This window comes from Dysidea avara, chromosome 3 (genome assembly GCF_963678975.1).
Source record: "Dysidea avara chromosome 3, odDysAvar1.4, whole genome shotgun sequence".
NCBI classification, from domain to species: Eukaryota; Metazoa; Porifera; class Demospongiae; order Dictyoceratida; family Dysideidae; genus Dysidea; species Dysidea avara.
The window spans coordinates 48733041-48754922 of NC_089274.1; the positions used below are offsets into that span (position 1 = coordinate 48733041).

Here is a 21882-nt window from a genome sequence, read left to right on the forward strand (position 1 = left end):
TTTCAATGGGATACTAGAGGAGTATATCATGTTAATGAATATTGTGATAAACATAATTGTGGGATCACTAATGGTTGATTTAATGAGTAAAAAGTAAGCTACAGTACGACTCATGCTATGGAAGGGTATAATGATAATCATTACTGATCTGAATGTAACACTAGTTCTAGCTCTTGCTGATCACCTAATCGCAGCACATCTTTATCTTTCCTCACTAGAATATTGGGTAGTTTCCTTATCTTTTCCACAGCAGCTTGTTCCACCTCAAGTTCTTCACAACAAGATTGTAACAATTCTACGTAGGTCAGTGATGGCACGTCAACTTCTACAAAATCTTTCTCAATTGAGTTAGCTATACGACACTTCACCATAATGGCTGGAGTGATAACTAAAAGATAACATCACACGTAAAATCTCTGCATTCACTTAGTGACCATATAACGCCTCTTCCCACATACACACACAAATAAAAGCCACAGGTTGAGCTTGTATCTCTGGTTGTCACCCATACTTATTAAAACAGTTCTCACACTCAAATAACCACAGCCTTCAGTACATGCAAAACCTCATTACAGTATTTAATACTTAATGAAAATGTTATGCTGCAGCAGTTAATTAGTAGCAGGGAGATACCCGTAACTAGGATTACCTGTAGTTGTCATGTCAGTTGGTGGAGAGGTGTCATATTGGTAATATTGTCTGGAGCTTGTAGTGGTAGTTGTAGGGTAATTGGAAAGTGATGTAATTGATGAAGATGGACACTCCGTGATGATTGTAATTCCCTGGGTACTAACAACTTCTTTCTCCTTCAATCTGCATATTGGTCTACGTCTGTTGCGAACCCAGTGCTAGGGAAAAACAATTAATGTAATAAGATGCAGCAAGCATAGTGCAAACTTAATCAATACAAAATTGCATCAATATTGAAGATTTGAGATTATAGTGATTTTAAAATCTTATCACATGAAAGAATTTCCATACATTTCCAGATATCATCCAGCTATTCTGGATACTAGATATCTTTTGCCATGAAATCTTTGAAGACCTGAAATATCATACAGGATTATTTGAGTATCATTTGGGACTAGTCTTGTCCCCCAGACGCTTCCTCAAGCATGCTCATCAATTTTAGATGCAAACTTATAATCTAAAGTCGATAAGCGTGCTTGAGGAAGGGTCTGGGGAACGAGACTAATTTGGGACTTACTTAAACTATCTATGCTATAATGAGGTGGTCTTACTAATGAGGTCATGAAGTACATCTTAGCTATGTTTGGGACCTACCACGTGGTCACTATAATGAGGTGGTCTTATTAATGAGGTCGTGAAGTACATCTTAACTATGTTTGGGACCTACTTGACACGGTCACTATAATGAGGTGGTCTTATTAATGAGGTCATGAAGTACACCTTAGCTATGTTTTGGACCTACTTGACATAGTCACTATAATGAGGTGGTCTTATTAATGAGAGATTTAAGATTAGGTACTGGGCAGTCAGCTCAGCTGGTTTCCCCAGGGGGTGAAAACCCCAAATGGTACAATCAAATACATACATACATACAATTTGATAATTAATTACAGTAGTGAAGTTGTGAAGTACACTTTAGCTATGTTTGGGACCTACCACATGGTCACTATAATGAGGTGGTCACTATACAGCTGCAGTACCTGGATATTGTGTATACTTAATCCGGTTTTCTCCGCGGCTTGATGGTGTAAATTAGAGAATAGTACTCCACTTCCTACCATACCGGCAACAAAAAACTGTTCTAATATCGCCTTTTGGCTTGGAGTTATAGTAGTTCGCTTCCGTTGCGACTCTCCCATGAATGGATGAGGTGAATTGCCATGTATGCTACGGTCAACATCTTCGGAGTCTATGGAATCCTCTCTGTCTTCTTTACCCAAAAGGCCAGTATCTTCACCAGGTACTTCACTGAGTTCGTTGATAAGACGTAACACTCCATTACCGGCTGTGCTCTCGGGAGTGCTGTTCACGTCCATCTCACAATCTTGAATTTTGAAATACATTTGAAATACAAAAATTTTCATCGGAATTAATTAAATTTGATACCGTCTACAATTACACATTATTCAATTATGTACTCGGTGGTGGGAACAGTCTTCTAAGTTGCTCCAATAATAACCATGTCAGAATGGTGTGAGGTGTCAGTCGTATGCAGGCTGGTACAAACCCCTACAAGCACAACCACCAGGTTAAACACAGTTGCAAACAGTTATGAGTTACCTTATAGAAACCTAGAGGACCAGCCTTAGCTGTGTACCACACACAGTCTAATATGTTCTGTAAGGAGAGACATAAATTACAAATACATGTTCTGTAAGGACAGAAATCTCCTACATGTTCCAAATACTGCCCACCTTGTATTGTCCAGATTTAGCATCCATCATTCTGGTCTTCAGCACGTCAACAGGTTGTGTAAGGATGGTAGCTGCAACTCCCTAATAGAACAGTCAGTTAAATTGCTCAAGGAACACGGAATAATTACCGCTACGAAACTTGACAAGAAGTGGGTAGGAATGTTGTCTTCAAAGTCCCTACAGAATAAAGATCCCTGATTGTAATTACTTATGCAAAATCCACAAGAATCTTTATAGACAATTATGGTGCACAAAACCTTTGATACTTAAAAGTGTTAGCAAGTACTGCTCCTAGTACTCATGACATGCAAAAGATAAGAGTGTCCATGAAGATAGTTAAATCAATGAGAAACTGTACAAACTAAAGTACTGGGTTAGACACATGTGACCACAAGCAGGTGTGTGAAGAGGACTAGCAAGGAAATTAGTGAGGAATAAAACAATTACCAAGAAGCGGCTGTGCCACATGGTTGTGTTATTGATAGGAAGAACAATTTTCACACGCACATAACTCTGTGCTGCCTTAAAAAAGAGACGATTTTTGCTATGGAAATTCCCTCCACCTTCAATAGTCCACATACCAAATTTCAGCAAAATTGTTCCAAGCATTCCCGAAATATGAGCCTTCAAAAATTGGCTTAATTTCTTACATTAAAGTCACCCTCAGTTACAAGAAAGTCACCCTGTTGATGTTACAAGTCTCTTAAGAGAGGTTACAAGTCTCTTAAGAGAGGTTACAAGTCAGCTTGTACAGTGTTCAGCTCTGCAACAAGGCACTCATTCAACTATGTTACAAGTCACTATGTAAAGAGTTCAGCTATAAGCAAGTCATCATATAACCCTCAGAGAGTTCAGTTACAAACAGTAGAGAACTTGGCTATGAAATCGTTCACTCTGTAGATAGCTTTGGCTACGTTACAAGTCACCCTGTAGAGAGTTCATGTGATAATTTTACAGTACCAAATTTCAATAGTTTTAAAGGACATATAGACTACAAATTCTGCATTCTTTCTCATTCCTGAAAAAAGACAAGTAAAAAGGAAACTTCAACTACAACAGCCAAGCTGTGAAAAAGGGTGAGGCCCCCAAAGACAGCGTAAAAAAAGATGTGAAAACCAAGGTGGTAGCCAAGAAACGGCTGTGATGGTAAGTTAACAGTAAAAATGTTCGTAACGACAATTCAAGTGAATTTGGTGCCACACTCCATTTCTTGGCTGCCACCTTGGATTCACATTTCACCCTAGGGCTACACCCTTTTTTCACAGCTCGACTATTTTGGTATAGATAACTAACACTTGAATGGCAATGATCTATGGTATAGTTCTGAAACAAATGCTACAAATTCATGTGGAATCATTTCAACAGAAACTGATTGTTGTATTAAATATGACTGCTCTATTAGAGTATTTCCATCTTGCTCCCTGGAACAAAGTGAAAGTGCCCAATGTTATGACCCACCAACGTGACTACTTGTACAATACACAGGACACTCTTTTATGGATCCATATGTAATTTATATTTTCTTGTATCTGTAAAACATAAATTGTTTGGCATGGCCTTTGTAAAATATGTTCCACAGGTTTGGCTACAAGTAGTTGGTATTTGTGAGTACATGATAGTTAACACTAGAGATTTGAATACATTTTCATTCAACCCTAGTTCATGAGTACAACTGCAATCTCTACTATGAGGTAGGCAGTACTGTACAAAAAGATAGCAAGATGTACAGGTAAATTTATGTACTAAGGATACTTTGGGACACTAACTAGGTGTCTGGATTTTGTAGATGTCCTTGAGTTCAAGTCCATATTAACAAGTTCCACATATTTCCTTACCATTTATACAGAAAGAATTGTTTGACTTGTTCATACACAACGATCTGTGAGGTTCTTCACTATCACATGATCCAGTTGATGACATCATTACTCACCTGAGCAATAGTCATCATGATTGACCTCATGACAACTGCTGACCCTCCAGTCCATAACACCATAACACCTTCTTCTCTGGCCACCCTCCATATACCATCCAGCCCATGACGATAGCTAGACACAAAACGACATGGTAAGATTAATAGTGTGGAAGTGTAATATGTGGTGATTGGTGAGTGCTGAAAATAAGATTAAAAATCAAGTCAAACTATTATGACAAGGTAAGGTAGGTACCCGAATGAGTCAAATGTTGGAAAATGACCAGTGACCAATGGTTACATATAACTATGCTATTGTTTAAGACCAAAAATTTACACAAGTAGTACACTTACTTTCTTCTTAGCTCCATAGGTAATTTAATGTCAGCCTGCATCCTACAAAGACCAGCATTACACAATATACAACTCAATACATCTTATCCTGACCTGACGTTAACTAAGTCTGGAGGGCATCCTACCAGGCCTCCACATGCTCCTAATTATTTGATGCATTACAATGTTATTGAGGGACAAACAATTCTTACCTGCGAAGGCACCCATACAGAGTTTCACCGATAAGGAGATAGGTTGTCCTAAAATTAAGCCACACCACATTTGTACTTCTCGTGCAGAAAATGTGAGCATACCTTCAGAAGATTTCAACATTCGTCCCTTCAGTAATTCATAAACACCATACCTCACCCCAGAGTAGGTAATCTAGAAATAAAATTATCAACTTTACCAGTTAGAGGGCAGACACAGAAGACAGAGCCTGTACACACAAAATCATTCAAATCACAACTCTTTTATAGATGCATAAGTAACCATGGGAAGGATAAGAGATTTCATTTTCAAAGTTGTTAGTTACTCATTTACTAAGGATAACAGTGTTTCTTAAGTGTTACAACTCTACATAGGATCCATGGAGTATGACGCTTCCAAGTGGCTAGTCACACTAGGATTGTATCCCTCTAGGTGTTTGACCAACTTCTCTTGGCTAGCCTCATTCATGCTTGGCCTCCTGTACACCCCTCCAGTCCCAAACTAGTAAAAATTGAGCTACAAGGAAAAGTTTTGCAACCTGGGACAGATTTAAAGGATCTACAAAACTTTTTACCTACTACAATGTCATGTCAACTGGTGCACATCAATATCACGTGTTCACTTACTTGTCTTAGTATTGAAGCAGTGAGGCCACTATAGAGGGCAAAAAATCCATCATTCCTCAAAACATGTGCTATCATTTGAATGAATCCTTTCTTAGCTACTTGTTGTGTCTGTAGGTGCACCTGTGGTCATCAGTGATGATGGTGATACATCACGTGAATGCTAACCTTCAACAAGTCCAATGGATGAGTACCACAGGCTGCTCCAGCTGATGCTATCCCACCCAGATACCATCTCTGTGCTACCTGCTTTTTGTTGCGTGTAGCCATGCGTCGATCTGTTACAAAAGTAGCTTCAAGGAAATATGACACAATAGGCTCATAGCCTTCAACTTCCGTCTACAAAAGCATCTCAAAAATAGGGTCAAAGTACTTCAATAATGGCGCGCTCTAATTAAATCGCTATTCTAATTGTTGCACATGGCTTGAAGCTGATTTCCCAATAACCTAATTTTAAATCGTGAACGCATGGCAGAACGCGTACAGAAATCACTGGAGTCAACTCTTCCAGAACTGGAAGAGTTGGAAAAGGTGGGCATATTTAGCAGGGAAGAAATAAGGTAAGGAATATGAAGTAGCACGTGGGTATTCTATTTAAAGTGCATGCTAGGTTGATAGTTAGAAAAAGACGCAGGCTAGAGTACCGGTTGTTACGAAGACCAGCAAGAGTCGCTGATTATTTGCGAGCTATTCAGGTATGGAAAACGCTAGTGACTGTTCTATTAGAGTATTTCATGTTACCACTCCAGTATGAAGTCAACTTAGACTTGCTGAGGAAACATAGGAAGAAGGTAATTCCATGAGCCATATTGTTTATGCTAGTTATTGTTTGCTTGTTCCAGACATATGGTGTAGACAGTAAAGTGCGTGATGCTGAACGTGGTATTACAGCTCGTCTTCACAAGTTATTTCAAGTAATGTTACTAGTTGTATTGTTGTACTTGTTACATTGCTTTGTCTATTTACAGCGAGCTCTCAAGAAGTTTAAAGTGGGACTTAATATGTTAATAGTGTCATGCATGTGTTGCGTTTAGGGTAACATCAGACTCTGGCTACAGTATATTGAATTCTGCAAGCGTGTGGTAAGTGTTGTGTGTGTGTCTACATTATATACACATTTTCATTTCTCTGCACAGAATCATTATCACACTCTTGGCAAGTTGTATGGCAAAGTATTGGCGCTCCACCCACGTAACTCAGGTCAGCAGCAAGCTTGTTCTACACATTCACTTTGTCTCGTAACAGGTTTGTGGATAATGGCTGCCAAGCACCAGCTTGATGAGGAGAAGAACCCAGCAGCAGCCAGAGCACTACTGCAGCAAGGCATCAGAGCTAATGGAGAGTGTAAACATTTGTGGCTTGAGGTACGAATTAGAATAAGATTGGGTGGACATTGGCTGGCCATTCTCTGAGTACCAGTAAATATGGCTGCTACCCAATAGACAATTTTATGATGGCCAGCAGTCTCCCACTGGCTCCCAGTACTCTGCTAAAGGTTTTTGTCAAAATGGTAGCTCCATTCATTTATAATACTTTCATGAATGTGTGATGATAGGAGATTCAGTCCATTGTACCAGACTTGGGGTCAAATACATGACTATTAATTTTGTTATTGTTACATATCATACAGTGCTATAACTGTATAGTAGGGACCATAAAGGTTTGGGCATGGCCCATGAAAAAACATCACCCAAAAAACCAGCCTCACTTTTCCCTGACAACGATGAAGCAGTATTGGTTAGTTAAAACTAAGCGTAAGCAAACCTTCAGATTGCTGAAAGCTTTCAACAAGTTGCTATGAATTAAAAAATATATATATATATATATATATAAACTAATTGACTGATGCCTTCAGACAAGTGTAACTTGATAACGGTTAAGGGTACTGGCTTGATTTTTCCACTCGTCGAACACGTGCCTTTTGGCACATCACAGTGCGTACAATGCATTCTCAAGGACTTACCGGTGTCTTCCTTCATCTTTGCTTTTGAGTGCACAAAAAATGGAATTTTTAACTAGAGTAGAGGCCATAGCACATTACTGAAACAAGCTGGAGTAGTCCATGATATTAAATCACAGTAAAACAATAAGAAGTGTTATATCCCTACTGTGCTCAAGATACCATAACAGGAATGCACAGTAGGGATATAACACTTCTTATTGTTTACTGTGATTTAATATCGTGCACTATTCCAGCTTGTTTCAGTACTTTTTATCAATGTATTATGGTCCCTACTCTAGTTGAAAATTCCAAATTTTTGTGTACTGGTGCATATAGATGAGAAGATAACATGTGTACAGACAATTAAGTAATCGAGTCAGTTGGAAAACCTAATAACAACAAAATTGTATTTAAATACTTTGGATAGTATTTGTATTTAAATACTGTCTAGACAAAAGGATTTGCAATTATTGTATTTGTATTTAAATACTATGCACTGTATTTTATCCCAAGTCTGTAATGTACATGTGGAAACACAGTGCATGATTTGGGATTTAGTTTTAATTAGAGTTGTAGGGATATATTTGTGACCGGGTCTGCAAGAACCCAAATGTTTTTTTTTGTTTTTTTTTGGTTTTATTTATGTTTCCTCTTAACTAGATAGCCAAAGGAATGGTCAAATAAAGTTTAGAAACTGATAACTTTTAGAAGCTACAGTGCTATGAAGTGATAACAACAGAATAAACGACAGGCATTTAGCTTTGTATGTACCATGAAGCCACCTAACTTCGAAGACAGATTTCAGGGTACATACCGTAGAGTCTGGGTGTTAAGCACACGTGTATATTAAGCACATATTACCTATTAAGTGCATACCCATTTCTCGTACTTAATCATGGTTGATAAGCGCATGTGGACAAACACGAAGCTCCAACATGATGAAGCTGTACAAGAGAAAATATGCTAGAAGTTTGCTAATAGTGTATAGCGAAATACAAAATACAAAATCCTTAATACGTGCCTTTACTATACTTACCAAGTGAAGCAGTCTTCTGTAGTATGTTCCACATGAAGGATTCAGTACACAAAAGCTGGACTTAAAATATTGGTACACATAATGACTGCAACACACACCACTCCAAGAGAATAATCACGACGAGGTTTATTTATTAGGCGCATGCGCTTAACAACTAGATGTTAATCGCAATTTTTTTTGCAAACTTTTATTAGGCGTATGCGCCTAATAACCAGACTCTGTGGTATCTTATAAACCATGACCTTGATGTGGGAGCAGTACTGACAAATTCTTTATGTAAAAACTCAAGCTGAAATCGATTGTGGGAATTTACTATTGGTCACGTGATGAAAACCATGCTTTCAATTTAGCACTCAGATGGAAGCGATTTGTCACCCTTGCCATCCTATGAGTTGAGAAACGGTTTAAGGTGAGAACTAGTGCTATAGCATATTCACAAACGGTTTGCCACATTTTCGAATATGGACACACCCACTTTTTGAGTAACATGAGATAACCACTCTACAACAAAACTTATCCCTATAAATGTTTAGCAAATGTTGTAAACAGTCTTTAAACCGTGATACTGTTAGGACTTGCCTGTTCATATAGTCACAACGTTAGTTGCTGCTGTCCTATAATCGAATTGTCACAAGGTGGTCTATGTAATGAATTCAGTGGTCGGTCTCATATTGGTTTGGGTGATTAATCACCCGCAGACTCTTAGCCTGCTTTGGCATGGCACATATCAGTTGTGCCCTCATAATTTTCCTGGTATGTACACCCATGCTCTCAAGCTTGGGTGTACGTATCAGGCAAATCACTCGGGCTCATGATACGACTATTACATAACCCATACCTTTGAGTTCAGCAAATTCATTGCTGGATAACTTGTCTTGAATGATCTTCCTACAAACAGGACTAAGGAAAAACTGTCAGAAAAGACAACAGTGAATCACACATTCAACACAATGTAAACTAATGCTCATATCTTGGGAACACTATTACAAAACAAAGATTTTCAAACTCTTTTTGCATTGGCGAACGCAGCAATACCCAGGTTTTATCCTTCATTGCAAAACAGGTGCTCAAATAATTTACAGATACTATAATAATGATAACCATTGAATTCTGTGTAATTTAGGCTTGTATGAACATGTGAGATTCTTGCAGATCTGACTGTGTTTTCTTTACCTTCTGGGGTAATATTTTTTTTGTTACAGTATTTCAAAATGGAGCTACTTCATGTTGATCAGGTAAGCTCATTATAAACCTAATCCCACAATCATATTATCTACACTCACTACAGATGGTGAAACGTCAGTCACTGTTAGGGCTGGATGTTGCTGAAGATGATGAGGTGAGAATGGTGTGTGTGTGTGGTGTGTAGGTCTACCATTATATGACAGGTTCTCACTGATGATTTTATGGCTAACAAGACGGCCCTGGCGGTCTACAAAGCTGCAACATCTGCAAATGCAGGTACGTCCTCCTCCCACTGTTAAATGGCCTGAGGAAATTGGTTATGTATCATCAAGCACCATGTGATCTACACCAACGTCTCAGTATCAATACCGAGCATTCTGTTGTGTCAATTGGTAGACAATTTCATGTCCAAGAGCCCTCACAAACTTTATTTTGGCCTGAAGTGCCACATTATCCTTATATCAAAGGTGGACACTGTGATACACCTATCCATGGTTAATGTACATACACACTGTGGAAACATTAATACTTTAGGATTCTAGAATAGTGTAGCTGACTAAATTAGAGTACTGTATAGCTTCTTTTTTTTAAGTAAGAATTTTTCGAGTCTGAATCCAATTTTCAATGGGAACAAGTTATGCTACTTCTATTATAAAACCAGGCACCCATTCAGTCAATACTATCCCATTCTATCTAAATAGGCAATTAATCAACCATTTATATTAATGCTATTGCTATTATTAATTCAGCTAGATAATTAGATTTGTAAGTACTGTAATTTAACATATTTTGTCATTCATGAATTATTTTATAATTCAGTAACTATGTTGCTAAGGAAACGCAACTATAACAAACTGCAAACTATGCACAGAAGTATCTTCTCAATTGTTTTATAGTGTGTCTATCGTGTTTTTTCACACGAGATTCAAGCCCAGAGACTGCATCATTAAGTAATTAATAAGTAGGGATCGGTAGGAAATTATGTGGCTTCATAATTTTCTGCACTTAAAAAAAAAAGCAGCCTTGTAATACATTTTTTTCAGAAAAGATACCTGGAATGCATCATACAGTGTGATAGTACTGTATAGTAGGGACCACAAGGGAGTAGGTGTGGCCCACGAAAGAACATCATCCAAAACCAGCCTCAATTTTTCATGACAACCATGAGGCAGTATTGATTAGGTGGAACCTTCCTTATCTGGACCTCCATTATCCAGGCACTTCCATTGTCCAGATAACCCAAATCAGTCATGTGGCTTGTAGTTTATTGACCATAATGAAGTTTGGTTTAGATGAAAGCACAAGGAGAGGACCTAAAGGTTGCTGTTTACCTGTTAGGTGGCTTGTTTATTCTACTAATAATAACTATAACTTTACAGCCCACTCGAGTGACCATGAATGCTCTGTAGTGGCTTCCTCTTCTGCTCATAAACTACATAGCACAAACTGATAGAAATAACAACATTACTTGTATTTAAGTTAGTTATTTTAGCATATTAGCATGCAATTCTGAGATACGGACGGTAGTATGTACCAGACTGTCCGGATAAGAGAGGTTCCACTGTAAGCCTAAACAGGCTTTCAGATTGACCTGAATCACTTTCAACAAGTTGCTACAGAATTTTAAAAATATTTATTCAACAGAATTTTGTATATATAACTGACTGACTGATGCCTTCAGACAAGCGTAACTCGGCTAAGGCTATAGGCTTGATTTTTTTCACTGTTCGACGTTGCTTTGGCCCGAGAGGTGCTTTTTGGCATATCACAGTACATACAATGCATTCTTCATGGACTTACCGTTGTGTCCCATTCATCTTTGCTGACAGCAAAAAGTGTCAATTTGGCGGTAGCATGTGATGGATTCTCTTCATAGCAGAAATTGTCCGTATTTTTCATAGTGGCTACTTCGATTACAGAGGTGCTTTTCGAACAGTTTTTGATTCGTACTGCTGCATAATGGGTTAAACATAGCTGACAGCGAAGTGCAATTGATACTTCACTTTTCAGACAATAATTGATATACCTGGGGCACGCGACACTTTCTTTAGATGCAGTATGCGTGGGTTCACCAGTCACAATTATTGTTTACAAAGAAAGTTAACAAACAAGTACACTAAAAAAATTGGAATTTTCAACTAGAGTAGGGACCATAGTACATCGATAAAAAGTACTGAAACAAGCTGGAGTAGTTCATGATATTAAATTACAATAAGAAGTGTTACTAGTATTTTAAAAATTGCTAATCTACTATATAAAACTGAAACACTGTCTGTCTGTTCGTGGTCCAGCTAACTCCCGAACAGTAGTACCGATTGACCCCGGATTTGCTGTATATTAATTGTCATCAAGCCAGCACCAAGAAATTTATTAATAGAAGTTTCTAACATGTCCCGCTTGCTGTACAGGGCTAAAAAATCACCATTACCGCAATTTTGTAAACAGGTATTTCGAGCACAGCTACTTTCCGCTACATGGATTGGTGATTGCAACCCTATGCTGTTGATTTACGTTATAACACACGCCCTTTGGTGGTAGTTACATGGCGAATTCTACCGCTACGGTGTCACTATGGAATAAAAGTCTTGAACATTTTCTGACAAGTTCCACGCCCTAATTTCGTCAGTAATTAACTTCAAACTCTACAAGCATACTCTTTACCCCAAATTGTTAATTCAATGATGGAATTCATGCCTACAACTAATGAACTAATCTTACAATTCAGTAAGAAAGCAAACAGACAGGAAATTCGAAGAATAATATAACGTGAATTTACGGAAACACGCTTACCTTGAATTCCGTTGCTATGTCAATAGTAATGATGTCAGACGCATGTGACATGTTGAACTATTCTAAACAATGCGCTATGAAGGAAAGTGAGTTTCTGTGCTTAGTCTAGAATGGTAAATAGGTGGATCACAGCAAAGTAGAAGAGTAACAATGAGGCATCTCTGCCTGGAGTGACGTCAGTTTTACAAAATCCATGCCTAACAACACAAACTCGCGACTGAAGAGGAGTGATATATTTGACCTCCTGGAATATGAACTCTGGAGTAGAGTACGAACAGCACAGGCCTGAACTGAATGGGTTAGGAATATAGCTTTGAGTGGGCCAAAGTCAAATGGGAGTGGTCGAAGCTATGAGTGAGCTGAGAGACTGGAGTTACCGGCCAAACGTAAATCAACTTCCAAGTGAGTAGGCCATGATGAAATTATAGCTCGCACTTGGCCAGCAAAGCAGATGGATAACAGTGGTTAACTACGGGTATTTGCAGACCGGCCTTTAGTCTAGCTTTAATTCCCTGAATCACATGATCAGCTGGCAACTTCAGTGTGTAGTCAACTTTAGTATAGCGGCTTAGCCCCCAAAAACTGGCAATATTGTGTACTTTTTCATAAAACCATGAAACTTTTTACATAAATAGTAATCCTCATGACATGTAATTTTAGATATAGTGCCATCGCTGAGTTGACCTTTGGTGACCTTTACGGCCATTTTGTACAGAAAATTGATCGTTTTTGTCTTTAACTCCCTGAGGCAGTAATTAACTTGTTAAAACATGGTACCAAACAAAAGATCTTGCTGATAGAAACAACTTGGTTTTTATTTGAAGTCAATAGGCAATGTCATTACAAAGTTATGATCATTTTTACTAGCTGCAAAATTTGATAAATTTACCTGCTCTCGAGGTGTGAATTACCTGTGGACAGATATTTATGCATAAATTTATCAGATTTTGCAGCTAATAAAAATACTCATAACTTAAGAATGAAATCATCTATTGACTTCAAATAAAAACCAATTTGTTTCTATCAGCAAGATCTTTTGTTTGGTACCATGTTTTAACAAATTAATTACTGCCTCAGGGAGTTAAAGACAAAAATGATCAAGCAATTTTCTGTACAAAAATGGCAGTGAAGGTCACCAAATGTCAAATCAGCGATGGCACTATATCTAAAATACATGTCATGAGGACTACTATTTGTGTGGAAAGTTTCATGGCTTTATGAAAAAGTGCACGATTTTTGGGTTGTGCCGCTATACTACTTCACCATTCTGTATTTAACTAATCAATCATATATGTCACATATGTACACTTGCTGTTTGTTTTCTTTTGTTTACAACGTGTGTGTGTGTGTGTGTGTGTGTGTGTGTGTGTGTGTGTGTGTGTGTGTGTGTGTGTGTGTGTGTGTGTGTGTGTGTGTGTGTGTGTGTCAGAAAGATTATACAAAACTTGAATGCCTGCTGCATCAATAATATTCGTGTTACAGTTGGTGAGCTAAATGGATCACAGACATTTACACTAGAGTGTATTCTGATTCTACAGCAGTACATGTATGGTTAAGTACAAGCAATATAATATTTGAAGGGCAGGCAAAATATTATATAAATAATTCAGCTCACCTGCATGAAGGGCAGGTACCACAGCTAGTTTAGAAATGAAGTAGGGATCTATGTAATTAAAAGTAGTGAAACAAGAGATGAAGGACTTTCCACTTGGTTGGTTACTATGTGATTTCCTCTAGCATGAAATGATGCATTCATGTGATCTATTATCCAATAATTAAAATTTGGTGTGGACACCTAAAAATCGATGCAGGTGGTGAAGGGAAACAAGGAATTTAATAATGATAGCCTAAGAGGTGTGCATGGTCTCCATACTCTATCGCTATAAGTTCACCTAGATCTTTATTATTTGATGGATGTGGTTACGAACCAATCGTGAACGGGATCCCAATTGCGAAGTTGGATATCTAGCTAGTATACCTCTTATAGTAGCACCAGGACTGAAGCGCTTCTGAAATCCAGCTCTGAAATAGTTCTTTGGTGTTGAAATATATGTTGATACGGAAAATTAAAGCCCCAACATGATTTCGTTGGATAAAAAAGAATACAAGCAGCCTGGCTGAAGATAAAAGAAAAGACAAGGCACAGAGGGCCTATACTCATCGGAATCCCAAAGGCACATCCCACTGGTGAGCTTCTTGTTGTGGCGTAAAATGGTGCCATGTGCTACTTCATTTGGCCTCTAGGCTTGAGGGCAGTGGGGCAGGCTAAATTTTGAGTTTTTTGGAGATTTTAAAAAAAATCTTTATCCGGTCACCGATAAGTGTTTTCTTGTTTACAATGCTGTATTTCATGTTAGATGGACTAATATTATTCCGCAAAGGTGATTTTTGTCGCGTAATGTTTCTCTAGGATGATTTATAAAGGCAGTAATATTGGTGGCGCACGTCACTTTGGGGCAATCCCTACCTAAACAGTACTACCATACTGTTTGATATCCCTACTGTGAAATGCACAGTAGTGATATAACACTTCTTATTGTTTTACTGTAATTTAATATTGTGCACTACTCCAACTTGTTTCAGTACTTTTTATTGATGTGCTATGGTCCCTACTCTAGTTGAAAATTCCAATTTTTTTTGTGTACTTTTTAGTATAGCTGTAATGATGCTGTACCTTGGTTAAACAAAGTGAAAAAGTCGACTGTTTTGATGTACAGTGAATTTTAAAAATTTTGAAATTCACCTGCATTTTATCTGCCTGCCTGCCTGCCTGCCTGCCTGCCTGCCTGCCTGCCTGCCTGCCTGCCTGCCTGCCTGCCTGCCTGCCTGCCTGCCTGCCTGCCTGCCTGCCTGCCTGCCTGCCTGCCTGCCTGCCTGCCTGCCTGCCTGCCTGCCTGCCTGCCTGCCTGCCTGCCTGCCTGCCTGCCTGCCTGCCTGCCTGCCTGCCTGCCTGCCTGCCTGCCTGCCTGCCTGCCTGCCTGTCATATGATCTAGTAGTGCTAGGTGTACAGCTCCAGAGATTTCAGACAGCCAAGGTAATGATGGCAGATACACAAATCTGTTGTTTCAATTACGTTATTTCCACTACACCATGCTGTTCATGTTCATCATTCATTGGCCTTCCTTCTTCCCGAAAGATAATGGAGAGTTGTGGCACATGTTACTCCCTTATAAACGTGATCTTTGCACATGATGTTAATGAAGTGTCACATGTGTGCCCTTGCAAGATGAGAATGAAGGGACGTAGTCAAGGAGTCGCTATCTCTAGTTGCTTTATGGTCTTACCAGTTTAGTTTTTGGTGAGGTAATCATGTCTTTGAATGGAACAAAGGAAAAAGCTACAACCAAAAGCACTACGCGGAAAACAAAGAGAAGATAGCTGAGATAAAAGAAGGAAAAACAAGGCCTGTGTAAGCACTATACAGCCACTATGGCAGTGGCCATAGCAGGTTTTGCTGATTAAAGTACAGATCAATATATTCCAATAGAACAGACAGACAATAAAATACTCTAATAGAACAGTCATCAAATAAAGTGCTGATATCTATCTGAAAACACTCTCAGATGCAATTTTTTAGAGTGGCTTATTTTGAATTTTGTCCCAGATGGGGGAAATCCAGGCCCCTAAAAAGCATGCTTATAGTAAACAAGTTACATACAGCTTTAGTAGTAACCCTATTTAGTGGTAACCTGACTATAGCCCATTACTTTGCCTGACCTGCAAATTGCAGCTTCTACCAGCTCTGCAAAATATCAAGAAGAGTTAGGAGGCCATGACCTCTGTTCTAGTGTTAAAAGATGTTTAAAAAAAAAAAAAAAAAAAAAAAACTAGTTTCGTTCGCATAAGTACAGGTAATGGCCCCTGTCAATTTGAAGGATACGCTATCTCGGGTAGCTTAAGCAGGGGTGGATTTATAGTGTTGCTCATTGAACATAGCTAGGCACCTTAGACATAATTCAAACAGTTTTGATGACTATGTATAATATAATAAATCTGTCTCTGGCAAATTGCTACCCTTACAGGCATAACATAAGGTGGGTTAGAGAGTTAAACACTCTAATAGAACAGTCATTTACTCTAATAAAAAGTCAAGAGTAGCATAAAAACTAAATGTTACCGACTGTATCCACACCCTAGTGACTAGAAATTCTCTAGAGATGAAAAATCATGTACCTGCACACCACATGCCAGAAATATCTGTTTTGTGATGCTTGGGTAGGGGACCTTATGCTAATTCTGTTTTGTAGCTTGGTAATATCTGAAACATTCAGTAAAATTTTCAACTTAATTTCAGCCAAAATTACCACTCTCAATAACCAATTTTTCAAAATGTCCTTACAAACTTCATGGGTACCACAGTTACTGGCACTTGGACTGCCTACAGGACTCATATAGCATTATTGTGAGTAGGGCATGCAAATTGCATATGTACTATGTAGGAGGGAGTTTTTATTGGGTGAAATGTTCACGAATTTTGTTTTATGAAAAACACAGAAGTTCCCCACTGCTATATAGTTGGTAACTTGAGCTATAAACAGTGATCCTCAAAATCAAATTGCAAAATTTGCTAACCACATGCCTTGAAAATTTGTACCTATATGCTAGTATAGAATAAGTAGCTAATAGTGTGACCAGCTCCAATCCAGCAACTTTTATTAAGGAAGTACTCTTCACCCTAGCTGCTTTTCATATAATGTAAGTCTGGTCCCTTTACCCAGAAGCTACAGTTAACTAGTAATATTAATCTACTGTATGGATGACACTTGTGCAGGTGATGTAGAGTTTTGCTTGTCATTCCTTCCTGTTACAAAACTCTTCACAAACACTGAACACCTCCAAGAACAAATTTGGAGCAGGTATGTGAACAGGGTCTATTTGTTGCTCACCTGTATCGTTAAATCTGTTGCAGTGTTAAAGGAGATTTCCCTGATGAGCCTGTTATGTGGGATGCAGTTGCTAGGAGACAATGGGGAGACATGGATGCTTCATTGTTAACTGGTAAAAGCATATTTGTTTGTTTGTTTGTGTGTATGTTCCATCACATCATGTGATTCCCTAGAGGATCAGGTGATCCAGATGGAGGAGAAGACCATGACTGTGTTTAGGGAGGCTGTTGCTAGAATACCAACTGGTATGGGTCATGTGATACCATGTATAGTGCAATCTGATTGGCTCTAATCAGCTGACATGTACGACAAGATGATTAGTTGGTGTCAAGGAAGACTTCAGGATTCATCATCACCCGGACATTCAGTTGCTAGGCAACAAACAGTAAGACCTTTTGAAGAGCAGGGGGTGGAGGAAGAAATGATTATGTTAACAGTGTTATCTGTGAATTTTTTCTCAAGTGGTGTAATTAAAGTTGATATCATAAAAGTTTCTGCTAGAAGAAGAGAAGGCTCTGATGTGTTCTTCTCCATTGTGGTATTAAGAAATATAATCTCCACCCCCTTACATAATTTAAAGCTACCTGAAAAGATTGTTCTATTAGAGTAGTTAAATGTGTAGTACATGAAGTTTTTATTGTTTGCAAATAGATACATTGTTTAAAGATTTTTATATACGTTGTGAATATATAGCAGGTATTAGATTTCTTGAGGTTCTACTGTAAATAGTTGTATTTATGGTTTCTAGATACTACAACAGTTACAAGAAGCCCTACAAATAGCAGTAGATAAAGACTGTATGACACTGGACTCATATAAGCTCTATGTGGGTGTGTCATCACTTAGCAACTGACTATGATTGTGATGGTTGCTAGGTGACTCTGTTATTAGATGAGGGGAGGATGTCAGAAGCCATACAATTATGTAAGACAGTGTCACAGAAATATCCTGAATGCATGGAGGTGTGGCAGCTATGGCTAGCATCACCCACAGCAACAGACAAAGAGAAGGAATCATGGTTGGAAGAAGCTATCAAAAGCACAACCAAACAGGTAAGGAAGATAATCTACATTTTGTTCTTGTTTTGAGTAGAAATATAAAGGGAGGGAGAGTATCCAACACCTCTATTGCCCTTTATGAACACACAGCGTTATAATGTTACATCATAGATAATATATACCTCCGGACACGGGATAGGTAACCACTGTTTTTCACACCTACAGTTCACGCCTCGCAGATGGAAACCGAACGCCACAATCACTCTGTACGAAATGGATGTTTCACGTGTTGCTGCTACTGGACCAAGTTCTGAACCGATTAGTTTGCTGCGGAAAATTATTTCGAGCGTTTTAAATGATGGTGGATTTATAATACCGACAGAAGAATGTAAGAGATGTTTAGTGATAGCGAAGTCTCTTGAAGAATTGTTTCATCAAACATCGCCCAGCTGTCATAGTCATGTGAAATGGTTAGCTGACCGGTTGAATAAACTTATAAATAATGCTTAAAAGCGAGGGTCCAGGTTAATTAATAAAGAAAAGCTCTGGAGCACTTATCACAAGTTGCGTACCTCGGCTTCATTTGAGCAAACATGGGAAAAATTTTTGTACACACAAGTTGGCAAAGGAACTGTCATGCTACAACCGGTCCCCCCAAAATCGGTCCCCCCGGACCAGTTGCAGTGCAACCATACTTGGTCCTCCCGGACTACTTGCAACACTGCAACTTGTTCCCCTCGGACTACTTGCAACGCTGCAACTTGTTCCCCCGGGACAACTTAAGCCGCCACAGTTTGTCCCCTCTTCCTTACGTGGTCCCCCACTGGCTTTATCATAGACTCGATCATAGATCTTTGAGAAGGCGTAGGGCTAGGCACAAAGTGCCCCACCAGCCGACCTAGCTTCCCGTTCCACTGTGGCCTTGAAGGTGGCCTTATAATTACTAGTATATATGCGGACGTGTTATACAAGATCGAGATACTCTAATAGAACAGTCACCTAACATCTACAGTTGCATTGGTACATTTAGCCTGCTAAGGATATCTTTCAAATGAAATGCATGCGATCTTGTGTATGCCATTCTTTAGGTCTATAATAATAATCTGCTGTCACTTTAATGTCCCTATACAACTCTTGATCAATGTAGTCCACATAGAAAGCACTGATCTAAACCATTCAAGATATTTTGTCCTGCAAAAAGCTTTAGCTTTGGGGGGCATTGATCCCTACTCCATATACTGGTGCACACCCTTTGATAATCCCTGGATCAGCTGCTATAAACATTAGGGGTAAAAACACTATAGCTATCTAGTACATGTACAATTAAACTTGCAGCTTAATGCCGACAAGATGAATGTAATAATAACAAAACTTTAGCTGATACTGTTATTAGTATTACTATTATTAGTAGCTAACTGTTAGTGTTCACAGTATTGAAGACTGGCACAATCCACTGGCAGAACAAGAGGCTTATCGGCTGTGATGCCTGAGCATATATAATGTTACCCACATCCATGCATTACAGCTACAGTAATCTAAATGATGATGAAAAGTATAATGGCTTAATATACATCACATAAACGCAATTATAAGAGGTTCTTGGAAAGGTAATCTTATGTCGTTGACATGAAGCGTGATTAAATTAGGAGCCGGATTTCCATACAAGTACAGTAACACCTTCACTGATCTCATGCACAGCACCATAATGCAGTCCATGATGAGCTGATATTGTAATCATTAAGTCACCAGGAAGGTCAGTGCCATCTGAATCAATAGCTATGTAGCAGTTGTAAAATGGAACTGCAATTTCACCATCTATAATTAAAGTACTTGAGCTCTTTACAGCTATTGACCATATCCTGCACAGTCAAGGAGTATAATGCACAAGAAGAGAATGTCATAATAAAGATACCAGATATTGTTTTCAAGGATAATATTGTTCGTAGTGATCATGTGATCACTGACTCGCACTTAATTAATAATATTATTTTATATTTCATGTATACTCTTTTAGAGTCCTACAACTTTGAGTGGCCAGTACAATCTTCGCAATGAATTGTGTGTCAGTGCTTTTGTGAAGTGTTGTTGTGAACATGGTGAAACCTTTCCTATATAACCATGTGACACCCACGACCCTGTGTAAAATGGTAAAATATACAATAACTTAAATAGTTGCATGGACATCAAGTGGAGCTTTCAGATTTGGCAATTATTTAACTTGATTGATAATCAGTGAGGGTGGTCTGGTCATATCACTGGCCAACAGTGAAGGTGGTCTGGTCATAACACTGGCCAACAGTGAGGGTGGTCTGGTCATATCACTGATGCTTTCACACATTTACGGGTAAAACAGTGGGTATTATAGAGAATCCACTAATTGCAAATTTTGCCAATGCTGGTATCAATCTCAACTACATACAGGATTCAAGAAATGGAAAGTATGAAACTACATAGCACTGACTCATTATCACAGTAGTTTGAAATAAAATAAAATCCCAATTCCACCTTTTTGTCCCACAAGTCTGCTGACAACTGCTAAGTAACATTACTGAGTAGCTATACAGTATCTGCTGTAGTTGTACCTGATTTTCTACATAAGTAAAGTGTTAATCCTTGCTGGTTGTCACAATCGGTTGCTCCAAGTGACTGAAAAGCACATCAAGTTAAATTAAAGATTTTAAATGGAGAATCTACATAACTGAACAAATGATTTCTTATTTTCAACTAGCCAAGTTGTGTTTCACTACAATAAAATGTGTATTTGTGCATATGTGGTATGCTCTAAATGTGTTGTACATAGCATGCACTCCTGTGGTGTATGTGATGTGTAGGAGATGATAGTTCACATTTACCTCATTAAATAGCAAATGTGAACCATCATCTCCTACACATAACATACTCCACCGAAGTACATTATATTCATATCACATTATTATATCACATTTAGAGCTCATTATTTTATTGTAGTGGTTTATAGATGTATGCTGCTTAGGCTCATTGCAGAAAGACAGTCTTTTTGCATTAGCTTTGGTTATTCTCTGCTAGGTTTGAGCTAATTATGCTTTGAAAATAGCCTATTATGCTTTAGAGCAGTGCTCAAAAATCCAGCCTACTATGCTCAAAATTCAAAGTTTAAACATTGTTTTTGAACATCAAGAGGTGGTCAAGTTAGAATAGCCACCACATCGATTTTTGAAACTGAAGTAATATAAATGCTACAGTGTTTAACCAAGTAAATAAGGTATAAGATATGGCCACTGAAGGTCACCATACTGCATTACTGTAGTTCTAGTATCATCAATGGAGAGTTTAAAGTTTACACACTAAGACTAGAATAGAACCCTTCAACTATAGCCTGCGTGTATATACATTTTCAACAAAACTGACATTTTAGTGCATGCCGGCATGTTCAAAAATTATTGTTTATAGCTATTGAAGCTGCGTATGAGGCGTGAAACATGCAGCTAGTAGTTCCCGATCACTGTCCAAGCCTATATCCAAGTGAATTAATGGTTATCACCATTAGTAGAACAGCTGTCTAGCCCATACTCCAGCCTATATCAGAGTATAGAGATTAGATCATGT

General features: G+C 38.4%; 3 protein-coding genes across 4 annotated transcripts in view; 1 reads left to right on the forward strand and 2 right to left on the reverse strand.

The window, feature by feature from the left end:
- Positions 1–2053, reverse strand: LOC136251429 (uncharacterized). The gene is made up of 3 exons (XM_066043882.1): positions 1671–2053; positions 650–848; positions 1–388 (listed from the first exon to the last, which is right to left on the reverse strand). Exons 1-3 carry the CDS (start codon positions 2031–2033, stop codon positions 141–143), a joined length of 810 nt encoding a protein of 269 aa, XP_065899954.1. The 5' UTR covers positions 2034–2053; the 3' UTR covers positions 1–140.
- On the reverse strand, positions 2033–5888 carry LOC136251428 (mitochondrial dicarboxylate carrier-like). 2 transcript variants are annotated; one of them, XM_066043881.1, is made up of 12 exons: positions 5628–5887; positions 5463–5582; positions 4941–5010; positions 4839–4886; positions 4741–4789; positions 4648–4689; positions 4315–4429; positions 4220–4263; positions 2513–2561; positions 2385–2465; positions 2251–2307; positions 2033–2199 (listed from the first exon to the last, which is right to left on the reverse strand). In XM_066043881.1, exons 1-12 carry the CDS (start codon positions 5727–5729, stop codon positions 2101–2103), a joined length of 876 nt encoding a protein of 291 aa, XP_065899953.1. In that variant the 5' UTR covers positions 5730–5887; the 3' UTR covers positions 2033–2100. The 2 variants fall into 2 exon arrangements, with proteins under 2 accessions (XP_065899953.1, XP_065899952.1); XM_066043880.1 differs by having other exon boundaries at positions 4839–5010; positions 5628–5888.
- The window catches only part of LOC136251426 (U3 small nucleolar RNA-associated protein 6 homolog), a 22493-nt gene continuing 6453 nt past the window's right edge, over positions 5843–21882 (forward strand). Inside the window, exons 1-17 of the mRNA XM_066043878.1 lie at positions 5843–6019; positions 6070–6154; positions 6209–6250; positions 6302–6373; positions 6428–6448; positions 6494–6541; positions 6596–6659; positions 6705–6823; positions 9640–9672; positions 9726–9776; positions 9826–9898; positions 17185–17269; positions 17323–17411; positions 17473–17544; positions 17596–17684; positions 18048–18125; positions 18175–18351. Coding sequence (XP_065899950.1) covers positions 5928–6019; positions 6070–6154; positions 6209–6250; positions 6302–6373; positions 6428–6448; positions 6494–6541; positions 6596–6659; positions 6705–6823; positions 9640–9672; positions 9726–9776; positions 9826–9898; positions 17185–17269; positions 17323–17411; positions 17473–17544; positions 17596–17684; positions 18048–18125; positions 18175–18351 — 1290 coding nt within the window. The 5' untranslated portion in view covers positions 5843–5927. The remainder of the gene's footprint in view (positions 6020–6069; positions 6155–6208; positions 6251–6301; positions 6374–6427; positions 6449–6493; positions 6542–6595; positions 6660–6704; positions 6824–9639; positions 9673–9725; positions 9777–9825; positions 9899–17184; positions 17270–17322; positions 17412–17472; positions 17545–17595; positions 17685–18047; positions 18126–18174; positions 18352–21882) is intronic.